Source organism: Capsicum annuum, chromosome 12, assembly GCF_002878395.1.
Source record: "Capsicum annuum cultivar UCD-10X-F1 chromosome 12, UCD10Xv1.1, whole genome shotgun sequence".
NCBI lineage: Eukaryota > Viridiplantae > Streptophyta > Magnoliopsida > Solanales > Solanaceae > Capsicum > Capsicum annuum.
The window spans coordinates 171,549,518-171,569,116 of record NC_061122.1 but is presented as its reverse complement, the minus strand read 5'-3'; the positions used below and the strand labels follow the sequence as shown (position 1 = coordinate 171,569,116).

The 19,599-nt window shown below is 40.1% G+C and overlaps 1 protein-coding gene across 3 annotated transcripts in view; it reads right to left on the bottom strand.

Annotated features, from left to right (window-relative positions):
* Positions 1-18,880, bottom strand: part of LOC107850219 (two-component response regulator-like PRR37) — a 41,460-nt gene extending 22,580 nt beyond the window's left edge. Inside the window, exons 1-2 of one of the 3 annotated variants that reach the window (XM_016694627.2) lie at positions 18,573-18,880; positions 17,147-17,641 (exon numbers count right to left, since the gene is read on the bottom strand). In XM_016694627.2, the coding sequence (XP_016550113.2) occupies positions 17,147-17,504 (358 nt within the window). In that variant the 5' untranslated portion in view covers positions 17,505-17,641; positions 18,573-18,880. Of the gene's footprint in view, positions 1-17,146; positions 17,642-18,572 lie in introns of those variants that run through there. The other 2 variants (XM_016694629.2, XM_016694628.2) reach the window with 2 other exon arrangements.
* Between the last annotated feature and the right edge of the window lie 719 nt (positions 18,881-19,599).

Genomic DNA, 19,599 nt, shown 5'->3' with positions numbered 1-19,599 from the left:
TAGCTTGTGTCCAGGAGACCGACCAAATGGATAAGTTTGAAGGCGAGAAATGTGGACGGGTATAAGTTGTGGTACTATGGTAGCGTGAGGATTAGGAATGGGGTAGGTATCTTAGTGGATGAAGATCTTAGGGCAGGTGGTAGAGGTTAAGCGGGTCGACGATACGTTGATGTCCATTAAGTTGATTATTGGAAGGTCTACTTTGAACGTTATTAGTGCTTACGCTCCACAAGCGAGCTTGGACAAGGAGAAGAAGAGCTTTTGGGAGGTTGTGGAAGAGCTGGTGAAAGGCGTTCCGAGCACTGAGAAGTTTTTCATAGGAGGGAATTTCAATGGGCATATTGGGTCTTTATCGAGAGGATATGATGATGTGCATGGAGGTTTCGGTTTCGGGGAAGGAAATGAAGGGGTAGCTCCACCTTTAGATTTTGCTAGGGCCTTTGGGTTGTGGGTAGCGAATCCGAGCTTCTCGAAGAAGGAGGAGCACCTTATTACCTTTCGTAGTTCGGTGGCGAAGACTCAAATAGACATTTTGCTCCTTAGGAAGGGTGATAGATCACTATGTAAAAACTGTAAAGTCATACCTAGCGAGAATCTTTTGATCAAACATAAACTCCTAGGACTTGGAAAGCAAAAAAGGCAGAAAGAGGGTGTGGAGGATCGGCCTAAGATTAAGTGGGGTAGCTTGAATTTGGCAAATGCTTTGGAGATTAGGGAGAAGTTGACGACTATGGGGGCTTAAGAGAGTAGATGAAATGTGGATAGTATGTGGGAGACGACTGCCAGTTGGGTGGCATATTGGGTCTTTATCAAGAGGATATGATGATGTGCATGGTGGTTTCGATTTTGGGGAAAGAAATGAAGGGGGAGCTTCACCTTTGGATTTTGCTAAGGCCTTTGGGTTGTGGGTAGCGAATTCGAGCTTCTCGAAGAAGGAGGAGCACCTTATTACCTTGTTCGGTGGCGAAGACTCAAACAGACTTTTTGCTCCTTAAGAAGGGTGATAGATCACTATGTAAAGACCGTAAAGTCATACCCATCGAGAATCTTTCGATCAAACATAAACTCCTAGGACTTGGAAATCAAAAAAGGCAGTAAGAAAGGTGTGGAGGATTGGCCTAAGATTAAGTGGGGTAGCTTGGATCTGGCCAATGCTTTGGAGATTAGGGAGAAGTTGACGAATATAGGGGCTTAAGAGAGTAGATGAAATGTGGATAGTATGTGGGAGACGACTGCCAGTTGGGTGGCATATTGGGTCTTTATCAAGAGGATATGATGATGTGCATGGAGGTTTCGATTTTGGGGAAAGAAATGAAAGGGGGGCTTCACCTTTGGATTTTGCTAAGGCCTTTGGGATGTGGGTAGCAAATTCAAGCTTCTCGAAGAAAAAGGAGCACCTTATTACCTTGTTCGGTGGCGAAGACTCAAACAGACTTTTTGCTCCTTAGGAAGTGTGATAGATCGCTATGTAAAGACCGTAAAGTCATACCTATCGAGAATCTTTCGATCAAACATACCTATCGAGAATCTTTCGATCAAACATAAACTCCTAGGACTTGGAATTCAAAAAGGGAAGAAAGAAGGTATGGAGGATCGGCCTAAGATTAAGTAGGGGTAGCTTGGATTTGGCCAATACTTTGGAGATTGGGGAGAAGTTGACGACTATGGAGGCTTAAGAGAGTAGATGAAATGTGGATAGTATATGGGAGACAACTGTCAGTTGCATCAGGGAGACAGCTAGAGAGGTGTTTGGTGTCTCGAGAGGCCGATTTGGCAAGCACCAAGGTGACTAGTAGTGGAACGAAGAAGTTAAAAGTAAGGTGGAGACTAAGAAGATGGCTTATGCAAAGTTGGTTGAGAGTAATGATAACGACGAGAAGCAGACGAATAGGGAGGAGTATAAGTTAGCTAGGGGAGAAGCTAAATTAGTTGTTGCGGTGCTAAGACAACAGCTTTCGACAACTTGTATGAGGCTTTAATGGAGAAAGGGGGAGAAAAAAAGTTGTATAGGCTTGCCAAGGCTAGGGAGCGGCAGGGCCCGTGACCATGACCAAATGAAGTGCATGCCAAGGATAGAGAGTGGCGGTCCCGTGACCATGACCAAGTGAAGTGCATCAAGGGGAAGGGGAGAATAGGGGAGGATGAAAAAGTGTTGGTGGAGGATGCCCACATTAGGAGGCGTTGGCAGTCCTATTTTCATAGACTTTTGAACGATGAGGTGGACAAAGGTTTCATATTGGGGACTTGGAGCACTCAGAGATGTGTCGTGATTACGATTATTGTAGGCGTATCAAGGTTGAGGAGGTTATTTCACTCAACTCGCACCAATACGATATGTTACATCATCGTCAATTTGCCCATTACCTTGAATTTAAGACCGCAAATACTTGAAACGTCCTTTCTTAGGGATAGCCTGAGCATCGAGCCTCACTTCAACGTCGACCTCAAGTGTAGCATCATTGAACTTACTCTCCAAGAATTCAGACTAGGTCCTGTTCAAGCTAAACAATTTAGACTCATGAACTCTCTAGACCCCAGGGTTTGTCTCCAAACCTCTCCCTTAGCGTCAACTCTAATGCGAGTCTCATCAATCAAAACTATGTCATTTATGAATAACATACACCATGGCATCTTATATTGGATATGTCATGTCAGCTCATCCATAATCAATGTAAAAAGAAACGAGCTAATAGTCGCTCCCTGGTGCAACCCCATCATGATAAAGACGTTTTTCAGAAGACATGCTTCGAAATTCTTAACACTGTTCTCATGGTTTTGGCTTATCAAACATGTCCAAATTGCCCTAGTGTAAGCCAATAACACACAGGTAGACCTCTAGCCTCCAAATATCTCCATCGAACCTCCCTTGGGACTTTGTCGTAAGACCTTTTCTAGGTCGATGAACACCATATATAAATCCCTCCTACTTTCTGTACTGTTTATCAATCTTCTCACAAGTTGGATAGCTTCCATGGTAGATCGCCTCGACATGAATCCAAACTAGTTCTCAAAAATAAACACACCCCTCCTCGCTCTTATCTCCACCAATTTCCCACGCTTTCATAGCATGGTTTAGCAACTTGAAACCTAGTTACAATTTTGAATATCAACCTTGTTTTTGTACAACAAAATCATCGTACTCCACCTCTATTTTTTCGAATTGTCCTAAAAATGGCATTAAACAACTCAATTAGCCACTCCAAGACTATCTGTCTATATTATTCCAAAACTCGATCGGGATTCATTTGGCCTATTCACCATTCCTCTACTCATGCGATGAATAAGACAATTAATCTCATCAACCTTTATAGACCTAAAATACCTAAAATCTTTATCGTCTCTCAGAATGCTCTAACATTCCCAGCACAATATCCATGTCCCTTTCTTCATTCCAGAGTTTATGGAAGTATGTCTACTACTATCGTCTAATGAGTGTCCACCAATACTCAGTCTTCATATTCTTAATACATTCACTTTGTTCAGGTCTCGAGCCTTCCTCTCTAGCCTTGCTAGCTTGTATCGTTTCTCATCTCCGTCTTTGTCCCCTAGTTTCTCATACAAGCATTCGAAAGCTACCTTTTTGTCTCCATAATCGCCAATTTAGACTCCTCCCTCGCCACTTTATATATTTCCCTCTTCGTCTTCTTATCCCACTCGTCCTTGGTCATCATCAACTTCACATAAGCCATCTTCTTTGAGTTCACCTTTCGTTAGACTTCACCGTTCAATCACCAATTCTCAGTATCCACCAAAGTTACAGATCAAAACCCCCAACACCTCTCTAGTTGCTTCCCTATAACTAGCTATCCTATCCCACATACTACTTACGTTCCTACTGCTTCACCAAGCCCCATCTCCACCGACTTCTCCCTCATAGCCTGAGTTCTAACAAAAGACAAGCCATCTCATAAAGTCCTTTGTTGGTCATACCACGTCCTCTTCTTCTTAATCTCTAAATCCGTCGTCAAGAGCGTATGTCAACTTGTAAGATTCTTGTTTGGAATAACTTTTAGTCATTACAAAGGCCTCTATCACCCTTCCTAAGGAGAAAGTAATCAACCTGAGTTCTAGTTACCACACTACGGAATGTAACCAAGTGATCCTCCTATTTTTTAGAAACTCAAATTAGTTATCACCAACTAAAAAGCTTTTGCAAACTCCAAAAGTGAGACTCCTCTTTTGTTTTGATCCCCGAAATCAAAACCTCAATACACATCATCATAACCCCAAGAGGTTGTTCTGATATGGCAATTGAAATCCCTCCCGCAAATAGCTTCTCGATGAGCAATATACCCTGCACACATCATCCAAATCCTACCAAAATTGCTTCTTGACATCCTCATCCAAGCCTACTTGAGACGCGTATACGTTAATAATTCTCAAAGTAGGCCCTCTCACGACTATCATAATCGATATTATCCCATCACTGCCCTTCATAACCTCTACTACTTGCTCCCTAAGATCCATGTCAACTAAAATGCCTACTTCATTCATGTTCCTCGCCTCTCCTGAGTACCACAACATAATCCCGTTAAGAACTCGAGCCTTAGTTCCTACCATTTGATTTCCTAACACAAACCATAGTAATCTACCTCTTCTCAAGGATCTTTACCAACTCTATGCCTTTCCCCGTCAAAGACCCTATGTTCCAAAACCTTAATTTCAACCTAGACGCTCCCTTTAACCCACTTACCACCCTTGACCCTCGACCCCGGCTCCAGCCGAGACATGACCTTAGTCCACCATCGCATACCAAAGCCACTAAAGCAGATGAAACTAATCAAGTATGTACTAAAGAACACACTAAACCAAGTACAAAGTCAAGAGGTAATATATGCAAGGAGAGACTAAAGGCAAGAATCGACAAGAAAATACAATTAACAAGCAAGGTAGCAAACAATTTGGATAGCGACTGAACAAGAGCTACAAATAGAGGCAACAAAAAAAACTAAAAAATCAAGGCTAAACAGACATAAATTGAATAAATGACTAAAATAAGGGCAAAATCAAAACTAAGACTAAACTGAATAAGGATTACAAACAAAGGTTGTACAGTAAAAATAACAAGTAATTAGTGAAGCAAACAATTTGGATAGCGACTAAGCATAAGCTATAAATAAAGGCAAAAAAAAACTAGAGAATCAGGACTAAAGGAACATAAACAGAATAAATGACTAAAATAGGGGCAAAATCAGAACTAAGACTGAGCTGAATAGGATTACCAACAAAGATTGTACAATACCTAAATTAATATTGGTCAAACCGAAAACCAAAAGAAAACAAATGCTAATCGAATGCTAAATAAGGACTAAAAATAGGAGAAATCGAGCGACAGAACAAAATAGAAAAAACAAATAAAGGTTTCATAATAAGTAGACAATATGGGATGAACAAAGACCAAAGCAAATGCAAAATAAGATGTAAAAATAGGTAAGTAGAACGATTGAACATGGACTACACAGACAAGTACTAGGTCGCCAGAATGCTAGCCGAAGGAACTAGGTCACGTCAAAATCAACTACGAAGTTGGTGAATCATGTCACTCTGAACACTATATAGAGAAAGGCCAAAAATCTATCTGGCTAGAAAGGACAGACTTGTGCATTAAAGCTCCCGCTATGTTCAGGGTTCCGGGAAGGGCCCCACCGCATGGGTGTATGGAATGCAACTTTATCTTGCATTTCTGCAAGAGACTGTTTCCAAGGCTTGAACCCGTGACCGCTTGATCACATGGCAGCAATTTTACCCATTACTTCAAGGCTCCCCTACTATCTGTCTCTATGTTGCTAGACTGGACCACACACAGCCAGCCAAAGCAAAAGAGAACAAGAGACAAAAGAAAAGAAAGAAAGAGAAGAGGAGACCTTACCTATGCCTTACTTTGCAGATGGGAGAGGAATCCAATTAGAGAGAGAATCCTAAATAAAGAAAAATTTGCATAGGAGACTCCAGCAGACTCCAATAGCATTCAATCACAAATTACAAAATTTGACCCAAAAATTGGGCATTCTTGGCTATTATGATACTTTGGAGATTCAACATATCTCAACAACCCATCAATCTTTGTATTTCTAGGCTCCTCAAGAAAACCTCTAGTAGCACTTGCCAGACTAAAAGCAGAGCAATTTATACAAATGGAACAAAAATAAGTTCTATAGCAACAACCGTAGCAAAAAAAAAAAAGAAGAAACTAGAAATTACAATCACCAAGTTGACTCGAATGAAGGAAGAATAAAGAAAAGCAAAAAATGTTTGTTAAAGTAAACGCATTTTCGTACTGGAGGTTTGGGGGGTTGTTGGAGGCCAACACCGTCTGTGTGATGCGAAGATAGACTCCTTATATGGCCTTGGACAATCCTCTCCTCATAAGCTAACTTTTGGAGTTGAGTTCGGCCCAAAGTACCTATCTTCACAATCAAGATTCATGTGGATCGTTGCTACAAGAACGTTTCGAAACTCCTAAGGAAAAGGTTTGTTAATCCCCTTGAGATCACTATTAGTCTAATGTACAGGTGATTGTTTCTGACTTGGTGCTTGTATTTGTTGTTTCTAGGTTATTGATTGATCGGCACCCAACTAAGCTTGGGTCTTGCTAAGTTCAGGATTCTCAAAGTTACTCGAAATTATGAGGGAATGATTATTGTAGTTGTGTTTACCATTGTTGGTCTTGTTTCTCTTGTCTGCACGCTAAGCTTTGTTTGCAAGATTCATTACCTTTCTGAGCCCATCATTTATGATTGGTGTTGCTATTGACATGTTTTGATTTTCGGATTTGTGGAGCTTTATAGTTGTAACAGCCTCGTGGCTGCCAGTAGGCAGATATAGCGTGAGGTGTCTAGTATTTCATTAGGTGGATCAGGTGTCATAGGTAGGGGCTCTTTGGTAGGTGAATGAATATGTCAATAGTCAGATATGATAAGTAATGGTGTCTAGAGAAAAGGAGGAGCCTCACTCTAGAAATCAATGATTCAACCATCTATTCTTGTGTTCCCAAGTTGCATTTCAACTAATTCATATTATTTTTATGAGGTGGTTTTTGGCATCATGTAGATGCAATCTATACGACAGGTATTGTTAGCTTTGTTACCTAAGTTTATGCTAGAACAAGAAGCTAACAAAGTCCTTAGGCGACCCGGGGGGGAGCTCCAGATAACAAAATAAAAACTAGTCGATGTGCAGGGAGTTAAAAAAATTCAGAAACTAGTCTACTTCTGTTCATATTTTTTTCAAAGTATAACAGATGCCCAGTATACTAGACTCTTCCTGTGTTGTACACTGGTTACCAATCTACTTCTCTATAGTTTAAAACAGAGAACCATACTCAAGGACTGGGCTCCTGTCAAGCTCCAGATGACGAAACAAAAACAAGTCTATGTGGGGAGTTAACAAAATTCAGTAACTAGCCTACTTCAGTTCATATTTTTTTTCAAAGTACAACAGATGCCTAGTAAGCTAGATTATTCCTGTGTTGTACACTGGTTACCAATCTACTTCACTATAGTTTAAAACAGAAAAAACCATACTCAAAGATAGGCTTCTGTCTTTGCCTAAATTCTAAACTCACATAAAAACCTTACCACCTACTGTGTAATTTGAAAAGAATGGCAGCAATTATAATGAAACAACAAATGGCAGCAATTATAATGACACAACAAACTTTGTTATTCCCTTGACGAAGGCTGGTACTGTCTTGTTACCCTTCAAAATAATTGTGCTACTATTACTTTCAACAACAACAACAACAACAAACCCAGTGTATTCCCACTTAGTGGGGTCTGGGGGGTAAGATGTACGCAGTCCATACCTCTACCTCTGATGAAGTAGAAAGGCTGTTTCCGAAAGACCCCCATCTCAAGTCACGAGATATCACACAAACACATAGTACAGCACAGAAGCAGATGACATAACATAGATACGGCACCCATAAGGAATATAAAACAGAGTAAAGCAGGAATGCAGGAATATAAAGCAGAGGAAAGCACACAGATTCGTAATAAACATGGAACACGGAACACGAAACACTGAATACGGAATCATAACAGGAATACACCCCCACCAATTAAAGGAAAAAATATTCACAAAACACAGATGGGGTGGCTATGTCTCATTCAAGGTCAGGATGGGAGGAGAATAAGTTTTTGGGGCACAGGTTGTGCAAGCACAACATTTTGAGACTTACTATTCCAAACATTTTCAGAATTTCATGCCAAAATGAAAATGACAGTCCATCAGGGCGGAAGGGCACAAACATGGAGAAGTTTCGGTGGATTTGAGGTACATGAGGAACTTTCAAGTTTCAACATTATGAAAGGCTGAGTTCTACATGCTGACTGAATTTCTTCATGAACAAGGTAACACCATAGGATACCCACAATGTATGGAAGTGGGAGTGGAGGGAAAATGGAGTGTTTTTCATTAAGTCGTATTATGAAAAACTCCTAGTTGGAGAGGAGGCTGCATGCCCACATAGACTGATTTGAATCCCCAAGGTACTAAAAAAAAGTGTGCTTCTTCAAGTGGTAGCAACAAGAGAAAAACTCAACAAGGATGAAGATTATATACATTGGGTGGAGCTTCATGTGAAAGAGCTCGGATGGAGACATTGACAATCTCCTTCGTTTTTGGGTGGTCTCGATATTGTTTTGGAAATATGGGTTAGTTTGTGTTGTATTGGGTTATGCAAAGTGTTGTGGAAGAGTTAGCGATCAATAGAAATTGCGAAAGGTTGAAAGGAAAGACACAGGGCATCGAATGTTGCTCCACTAGCGCTTATGTGGATCACTTGGAGATAAAGAAATAGAAGAGTTATTAAAAGCAGAGAGATTAACTTTGTATAATTAAGGAATAGCCTCTTATTAATTGTTTTTTATTGAGGTGCCCATGAGGTCCCTTTGTGTATAGCAGATTGGGTACCATTCGTCGAAAATAATATCTTTTGTAGGTCCTCTACTTTTTGAGAGAAAAGGCTTAAAATAGTCCCTTATCTTTGGGTTTAGACTCTAAGTCAACCTTGTGAGCACTGATAATTCTTCATGTTTATAACATTAGTACACTTTTGGTCATCCCTTAAACTTTCGTCTCTTTTTTTATGTCGAGAGGTTCATCACCTCAAACTTCAAGTGCAATAGCACAAAAATCTTGTTTCGTTGCAACTTCATTTATCGGCAATAAATTGGTATAGAACTTAAAGAGGAGGGAAACATATAATAAATCTCTTTTCTTTTTCGGGCAAGCAAAATCTGGATTTGCGTGTAATCAACTCGATTAAGCCTGGCAACATTAGATACTATTTTATTTTTGATCTTTCCACTCCATATATCCTTATGGGGATGCCCTTCTGCTAAATAATTATTAATTAGATACGACTCAAACAAGAAAGAGAAGTACTCTTTGTTCTATGAATAGGTGAATGTGGAGTGAATCGTGATTAGACGAATACCAATACCAGCTAAGAAATTGACGAAGATTAAGGGATACTAGCAGCTCGTTCACTATGCCTAATTTACATGTACGTCCCTGCTCCGATCCAATGTGTTAGGCTCGACCTTGTCTTGTTACATCACCTCTCATTTATTCATTCTCAGGTATTGAGATTTGGAACTTGTTTTATATCATACTTGCGGGAGCTTCATGCTAATATCTTTTGAAGCAAAAATGACTGAAAATATAGAGAATAGTTCTGAAAAGGAAAAGGTAGCTTCATCATTTAGGTGCAGCGATATTTAGATTGAACAGAACAAAGCGCAGTCTTCTCCTCACCTTCTCTCAAATGGAGCTATAGTTTCTACTAAACAAAGAGGAAGATAACTGAACATTTCATACACTAAATTGTTGACAAACAATGTTTAAAAAAAATAGGGTAAGTTTGGGAGAGGGCCAAAAGTGCACTAATATTGCAAATATAGAGGACTATTTAGTCGTTGCTAAAGAACAAGGATGACTTTGAGTCTCATCCCAAAGATAAAGGACTATTTTGGGTTTTTACTCACTTTTTGATAAGCCTCTTGATATGGACTTTTTTGTGCTTTTACTCACTTTTTGATATGCCCCTAATACGGAATTTTTTGTGCCCAAACTTTTTAATCAAATTCATTACTTTATATATATGTATGTATATATATATATACCGCCACAGCACACATCCACTTATAACTATTACAAGTCAACCTAAAAGAAATAATAGCTGACTTTTCTGAACATAACTTTGAAGTTCATTTCACATCACCTTGTGACTTGGTCATTAGAAATCCAAAGACCATGTGATGCATGGAGTTGGACCAGAGAAAGAGTTGTCAAATGGAAGAACAAAAACGATCTTTGTACTGTTTCATCTGAAATCATAAGGATAGGATCTCCCAAAGACTACATTATTTGTTAAACCAAGGCTATGCTCTACTGCATACATGAGACAAATTTTTGGACTGGATTGACAAGGCAATATGGTAATCTGGTAAGACAAGAATCCCAAATTTCCAGGACATCTTTAATTCATGAAGATGAATTACCTAGATCGTTTCATCAGAAATTTCACTAAAAGAATGTGGTAAACAAGCCCTCCAAAAAATTAAGCAGACAACTGGATAAGGACTGGGACTGGATACGACTGGGATAAGTAGCATAGACAATAAACTTCTCCTGTTGGTTGATTACTTATAGCACAAATTATAATAAACTTATTCTCTCTCTTCAAATATTATAAGAATTAGGGCCTCCATATGCTATATTATTTGGGATCCAATCTGGCTGTGTTTCTTATTCCTATCAGATATCCACTCGTTTTGCCCTCCATAGGTCAAGTACATTTTTTGATAATGGTGAGGTCAAGTAAATTTTACAGCAAGAAGTAAGATTTCACAACCAGCATTTTAAAAAGCGAGAGGCGGGAAAAAGCGACGAGGGCTCGCTTCACCGAAGTGAAAAGCGAAGTGCACGCTTTTTTCAATTAAAGCGCTATTTAGTAAAAAATTAAAAATATTAAATATGCATAGATAAATAGCCAAGAACTTGATAGATAACATAATCTTTCAATTCTTTTTAGTGCCATTGAATAAAAAAATAGAATTTACTACAAAAGAAAACAAAACTGTGAAAGTGAAAACAGAGACAGAACATAGACACCAAAAAACACTTTAAAAAAAAACAGAGGGAAAAAAATAGAATATTTCAGCCTAATGCAAATCAGAAAAAAAAGACAGAGAGAGAGAGAGAGTATTAAGTACTAGACGCGGCCTTAGCAGTTGGAAAAAAAAAAACTAGACGCAGAGACACAGAGAAACGAAGAAGAGAAGAAAAAAATGTTTTTGAAAGAAGTCAAACAGTAGCACAACTCTTTTAATCAGAATTTAAAAAAAAAACACTTAGTGGCCTAAAAGCGAGCTTCTTATCGTTTTTACCTAAGCACGCCTCTCACTTCAGGCCCAGAGGCGTGCGCTTTTTCATCACCGAGTCGCCTCAAGGCATTAGAGTGACTTTTCTCGCTTCGCTTCTCTCTTTAAGCGACGAAGCGAGCGCTTTTCACAATACTGTTCACAGCAACTCAATTCAGGAAATACACCCAGCTAGAAGCATCAGGATAGGAAAGGAAAACGAAATATGAATTAGTTTCACAATACGTTTGACTAAAAAGTCAACATATATTTTTTAGAAACATGAACATTCACATATCTTTGAAGTCAATTACTTCATAAAACATTTAAAACCAAGACTAACAGCTGTAACAGATAGATCAGCGCGATGCACTGAAATGTGTAAAATCATTAACAGGAAAGAAATGACTGCGAAAATCCAGGTACAAAGCTAATATGAGTTTGTATATGCATATACATACATATTGAAGCGTATAAATAATACTAGGTAGCCCAAGAGCCCGTGCTATATATGTTATTTTTTATCTCAATTTATGTGATACAAATTTAATTTAGATAGTTAATTATATTTTTAATATGTTTTTAGATTTTTTAAGTTGTTAGATATTGTAATTTATAATATTTTTTGGCATTGTAATTTACTATATTAAGCTGTTAGCTATTGTAATTTACAATACTCTCCTTATTCAAACTTATGTGGCATTGATAATCAATAAAATAATTTAAGATTTTAATTATTGTGATTTATAATACTTTTTCTTCTATTTAAATTTAAGTGATACTGATATAATTTCGAGTCAATCAAATATCACGATTGAAGTAGCAAAGCAAACATGTCTTAAATGACTTATAATAACTAATTAGAAGTGATATAACAAAATTGCGATAAAAAATACTTGTGAAAAAAATTTAAGTGGAACTCATATAAGATGTCAAATTAATTTAAAACATCAAGAGTTAATTTAATATTTTATGTCTATTTTATCTTTTTTATTAAATATTATTAATTTTTTAATAGAGCCAGGGTCTATCAAAAACAGTCTTTCTACTTCTTTAAAGATAGTGGTATGGACTGCGTACATTTTATCCTCCCCAGACCCCGCTATGTGGGAATACACTGGGTTTGTTGTTGTTGTAATTTTTTAATACTTAAATGACTTATAATAACTAATTAGGGATGATATAGTAAAATTATAATTGAAGCAGCTGAAACAAACATATTATCAACAACAACAACAAACCCAGTATATTCCCACATAGTGGGATCTGGGGAGGGAAAAATGTACGCAGTTCATACCACTACCCGAAGAAGTAGAGAGGTTTTCGATAGACCCCTAGCTCAAAACAAAAAGACAGTAATCAAAGTAATCATAAATCATGAAAGGACAAAACACAGATGAACAATACTCACAAAGTAATATTATACACTAATAAACCAAAGGCACCAGGAGCTCTACCCTATGCACAAGGCCCTAAGATTACTAGAGAAGCTACACCACAGTACTCCTAACTACTGCCTAAGACATCCACACAGACTAGCCCTCTATCCTAATACGCGCCCCCCAAACCTTCAGTAAGCTGTAACTGCTTCATGTCATGTCTAATCACCTCTCTCCAATATTTCTTCAGCCTCCTCTTACCCCGCCTGAAACCCTCGAAGGCAAACCTCTCATACCTACAAATTGAGGCATCAATGCCTCTCCGTATCACATGCCCAAACCATCTCAACCTCACTTCCCGCATCTTGTCCTCCACCAACGCCACTCTCACCTTCTCCCGAATAGTCTCATTCTCAAATCTGTCACTTATAGTAAGTCCGCACATCCACCGCAACACCCTCATTTCCACTACCTTCAACTTTTGTACATGTAAGTTCTTGATTGCCCAACACTCCCCACCATACAGCATAGCCGGATGGACTGCAACTCTATAGAATTTACCTTTAAGCTTAGGAGGCACCTTCTTATCGCACAGAACCTCCGAGGTAAGCCTCTATTTCATCCATCCTGCCCTATTACGCTGAGAGACATCCTCATCAATCTCTCCTCCAATTTATCATTAACACCTCCCCCGTCTCATTAATCAAAACATCATCCGCAAAAAACATACACCAAGGCACCTCTTCTTGAATACGACGAATCAACACATCCATCACCAACACAACAACAACAACAACAACAAACCCAGTGTATTCCCACCTAGTGGGGTCTGGGGGGGTAAGATGTACGCAGTCCATACCTCTACCTCTGATGAAGTAGAAAGGCTGTTTCCGATAGACCCCCGGCTCAAAACACGAGATACCACACAAACACATAGTAAAGCACAGAAGCAGATTACATAACATAAATACGGCACCCATAAGTAATATAAAACAGAGGAAAGCAAAGGAAAGCACACAGATTCGTAATAAAACATGGAACACGGAAGACGGAATCATAACAGGAATAAAACCCCCTTCAAGTAATTCCCTACACTAGCGACCCAAACTGGCCCTAATCCTCTGCCGAAATTCGCGCCCTCCAGACCTTCCTATCTAGGGTCATGTCCTCGGTGAGCTGTAACTGTTCCATGTCCCGCCTAATCACCTCGCCCCAGTACTTCTTCGGCCTACCCCTACCCCGCCTAAAACCATCCAACGCTAGCCTCTCGCACCTACGGACCGGGGCATCCATGCCCCTCCTCTTCACGTGTCCGAACCATCTCAATCGTGCTTCCCGCATCTTGCACTCCACTGAAGTCACACCAACCTTCTCCCGGATAGTCTCATTCCGAACTCTATCCCCTCTAGTCAGTCCACACATCCAGCGCAACATCCGCATTTCTGCCACCTTCATTTTCTGGATGTGGGAGTTCTTAACTGGCCAACACTCCGCTCCATACAACAAGGCCGGACGGACTACCACCCTGTAGAATTTGCCTTTAAGCTTGGGCGGCACCTTCTTATCACACAGCACCCCCGACGCGAGTTTCCACTTCATCCATCCCGCCCCAATACGATGCGAGACATCCTCGTCAATCTCACCGTTACTCTGGATCACGGACCCAAGATACTTGAACTTATCCCTCTTACATACCTCCTGTGCTTCCAGCTTTACTACTACCTCATTCTCCCGCCTCACGTCATTAAACTTGCATTCCACATACTCTGTCTTGCTTCTGCTCACCCTGAACCCTTTAGACTCAAGAGTTTGCCTCCACACCTCTAATTTGTCATTCACACCCCCTCGAGTCTCATCTATCAGCACTACATCGTCTGTAAAAAGCATACACCACGGCACCTCCCCTTGAATGCGCCGCATCAACACATCCATCACCAACGCAAACAAAAAGGGACTAAGAGTAGATCCCTGGTGCAATCCTGTCCTGTCAGGACAGTGAAATGCTCTGAGTCTCCTCCCGCCGTCCTCACCTGGGTTTTCGCTCCATCATACATATCCTTAATTACTCTGGTATATGCCAGCGGTACTCCACTCACCTCCAAGCATCTCCAAAGCACCTCCCTGGGGACTTTGTCGTATGCCTTCTCCAGATCGATAAACACCATGTGCAGATCCTTCTTCCACTCCCTATACTGCTCCACCAACCTCCGCACCAGGTGGATTGCCTCCGTCGTCGAGCGGCCGGGCATAAATCCGAACTGGTTTTCCGAAATAGACACTATCCGTCTCAACCTCACCTCGACCACTCTCTCCCAGATCTTCATAGAGTGACTCAATAACTTAATCCCCCTATAGTTATTGCAACTCTGAATGTCCCCCTTATTCTTATAGAGAGGGACCATGGTACTCCACCTCCACGCCTCGGGCATCTTTGCCGTCCTGAAGATTTCATTAAACAATCCAGTCAACCACCTTACACCAGCCTCTCCAATGAACTTCCAAAACTCTACCGGTATCTCATCCGGCCCCGTCGCCCTACCCCTTCGCATCCTGCGAACAGCTTGTCTAACCTCTTCTACCTTAAAACGTCTACAATAGCTAAAATCCCGACACTCCTCTGAGTGCTCCAGTTCCCCTAACACAATAGCTCTATCCCCTTCGTCATTCAAGAGCCTATGAAAATACGACTGCCATCTCTTCTTAATGTGGCCGTCCTCCACCAACACTCTACCGTCCTCCCCCTTAATGCACCTCACCTGATCGAGGTCACGACCCTTCCTCTCCCTAGCCTTAGCGAGTCTAAACAACTTTTTCTCCCCTCCTTTCTCCTGTAACCCTGCATACAAGCTCTCAAAAGCGGCCGTCTTAGCTGCCGTGACTGCTGACTTCGCCTCCTTCCTCGCTAGCTTGTACTCTTTCCTGTTTACCCGCTTCTCCTCTTCGTCCTTACTTTCCACCAACTTAGCATACGCCCCTTTCTTGGTCCCCACTTTCTTCTCCACCTCTTCATTCCACCACCAATCCCCCCGACGGTGCCCGGCCCGGCCCCTAGAAACACCCAACACCTCACTTGCATTCTCCCTGATGCACCTTGCCGCCCTGTCCCACATACTATCCACGTCCCCCCTACACTCCCACACCCCCATTCCCGCCAACCTCTCCCCTATCTCCCATGCATTCACTGGCGTCAGGCCGCCCCACTTAATTCTCGGTCTACACTCCTTAGTCCTCCTCTTTCTATTCTTCTTTATACCCAAATCCATAACCAAGAGCCTATGCAACACATCCATCACCAAGGCGAATAAAAATGAACTGAAAGTTGATCCCTGATGCAACCCTGTTAAGACAGGGAAATGCTCGGAATCCCCTCCCACTGTCCTCACTCGAGTCTTCGCTCCGTCATACATGTCCTTAATCGATTTGATGTAAGCTACCAGGACCTCCTCGCCTCCAAGCATCTCCAAAGAACCTCCCTAGGTACTTTGTCGTATGCCTTTTCTAAGTCGATGAACATCATGTGCAAGGCTTCTTCCTCCCCCTATACTGCTCCACTAGTCTTCACACCAGGCGAATTGCCTCGATCGTCAAGCGACCAGGCATAAATCCAAATTAATTCTCCAAAATAGACACGATCCTCCTCAACCTCCGCTCAACCACCCTTTCCCAAATCTTCATCGTGTGACTCAACAACTTAATACCTCGGTAGTTGTTACAGCTATGAATGTCACCCTTATTCTTATATAAAAGAATCATCGTACTCCATCTCCACGCCTCGGGCATCTTTGTCGTCTTGAAAAATGTAGTTAAACAATTCGATCAACCACCTTAAACCTGCCCACCATTATACTTCCAAAAAATTCACCGAAATCTTGTCAGGCCTCGTCGACCTACCCCTTCGCATCTTGCAAATAGCCTCTCTGACCTCCTCCACCTTAAAACGCCGACAAAAACCAGAATCACGACACTTCTTTGGCTATTCCAATCCCGTAACACAATGTCTATGTCCCCCTCGTCATTCAAAAGTCTATGAAAATATGACTGTCATCTTCTTTTAATGTGAACGTCCTCAACCAATACCCTGCCATCACCCCCTTAATGCACTTCACTTGGAAACATGTCATAAATGTCCATTTTACTTTTTTATTAAATATTATTAATTTTCTGATACATAAATGACATATAATAACTAATTAAGGGTGATATAGTAAAATCATGGAGTAAGCAGGGAGCTGGAAGCAGACATGACAACCGTCAGCTGCCTGCTTGAGCTTCCAGCTAACTGATGCTTAAATATAATAGAAGAAAAAAGTATAGGATATACACATCAGACACTTGGATGGAAGAAAAAGTTGCCTCTGTTGAGTTACGAAATTTTTGAGGAAATAAGTAATAACAACAAACCTTCATAACTGCAATTTCGTAGCAATTCACTAACAACATGACGAGTTGAATCATCATTTTCCACCAGCAGAACCTTGAGGGATCTAAGAGGAAGAAAACGCTCCCACCTAACCAAAGGCCCTGGAGGCTGTTGTTGCTGTGTTTGTAGAACAGTCTGCACTTGTACCAAATCCCTCTGTGTTTCATTCCCACCTTCGACATCCTCATTAATCCTTGACTCATCTTCCTCTGAAAGCCCCTGTCCATCGCCAGCAATTCCATCCCTTACTCCATTCTGGCCATCCTGTATACTATGACAATTGAGTTCCACCAACCTTTTAGTTGGGGGACCATTTGAGTCCATCCGAACTCCCCTCATCAACCAGATTCAAAAAGCCCAATGATGAATAAAGCAGCAGATTGAGTTGGTGCAAAAACCTCTAATTTAGAAGAAAAATTGCACATACCGTTGTCTTCAAGTACAAACCTTTCAATGAAGTGGCTCTTCGATGAGTCCTAAGCCAAAATTCATGCACGTTAACATTTTATTTATAAACAAGTGATACTGAAACACACATGGGAGATAAGTACTCAAATATCCTACCAAAGTGCTTATCTTACACAAAAATTTGCATGCATCTTAAATTATGAAAAAAAACAACCACTTATCTAAAAAATGGAACCCCAAGAAAGACCTAGACCGGGTTTGCTCAACCTTATGCAGTATGCACCCAAAAACAACCTCCTCTCACCCAGATGCGGATTTAGCATACCGACACGGGGTCATCTCAGTACTTTTGATATAGAGCATAAATTTATAGGTAAAAATCCATGAAATACAAATAGTAGATATGAACCCATAACTTAAAAAGACATAATAGGTTCAGTGCTAGATCCAAAATCCACCATCATAATAAGTTCAGCTTTAATTGATTTAGAAAACTTTCAATTTCCTAGGCTTGAACTTGAGCCTAATCAATAATCAAAAAGCTTCCTTTTTTGTAATTTTTTTATTTTATAGAATAAATAATTATTGATCACAAGCTTCATTAAATTTTGAAAGCAATGAATTACATTTCTACAGCATGAAATGAAATCAACTGAATAGCAACATAAAGCTTAACTGTCAGTCCCCTGGGTTCAAAATTCAGTGATTCAGTTCATATGGAAGTCAAACAATCAAGATCTTTACTACAAACACAACGTTTCACTATAAAAAATAATAATGCATCTCACATTCTAAAAAATTCACTAGTCCTCAATATACAAACCCACTACTTGAGTCCAAACTTTAGTTCATTTTCTATTGTTTTTAAAACAAAAATATAAACCTATCCTTACATGAAAAAGATCACACAAAGAAGAACAACTAAAAGTGTAACAATTTTCAGAGACAAATCTACAGAATTGAGAACCAGGCAAATGGGTGGAGGATCACAAAAATTACCTTATAGACTTCACTAATCAGAAAGAGAAACTGTCTGCTGCTACTACAAACGATTTAAAAGAAAAAAAAGGCTTCAGCAAAAAAAATTGAAGTCGTCCAACAAATTTGTGTATAAAGTCCAAATTAACTCATCCCATTCTTATAGACTCATCTTGCTCCAAGTTTAGTTCTTCTTCTAGGGTTTGGCCTTTATGGAGAAAAGGGAGATGTATAAATTTCTGTAAGGGGATTTTTGGAGTTTTTTCACTGGTTGAGAAACGGCGATGGCTAAAGGCAGAAAAAAAGAGAGAAGGGAGAAATTTAGATACGTCTTTGGCTAAGATATTACTCTACTAATATTCGTGCTGACGTGACGGTGCAGAGGCCAGGCGAGGTGCCACTTGTGACACGTAGGAGAAGATTTGCTGACGTGGAGGTGAATCTAAAGATGGGAGCTCAATTCTTTAGGCCGGATCTATATGATTTTCTCGGATCCGATATTGAGAGACACGTGGCGGTCTCTCTGATTAGCTTTATATTTGGGGGTATTTCTTTAGTGGAGGCGATGAAGTCCTTTTAGCTGGACCCCACATTAGCCTTGTCTTTTAATTGAAGAAGACCTGAAATGACTGTTTTGACCTTGTAAACCGAATATGTTTGATCTTCGTTGCCCAATTCCAATTGGATAATGTCCTAGTCAGCATAAATATATCTAGGAGGTTTTGTTCTCTCCGTCGCATCCCCATGCCATGATAGCATGCGCCAGTTTTTATTTGGGGGTAAAATGAGAGAGCTACAAATTCAGGAGCAAGACGCTCCCGTCTCATTCATGAAAATATATTTTCGTTGACTACTCTATTTTGTAAAAATATTTTCATCTTTCTATTATTTTATTTATTGTAAAAGAACCACAAAAGTTTCTCATTATCAACGTGATGGATTCTTGATATTATACTCAAATGTAAGGATATTTTAGTTTATTCGATTTTATTTTATTTTTCTTATAAATTAATTTAATTATAAATTAGAAACAAAATAATATATTAAT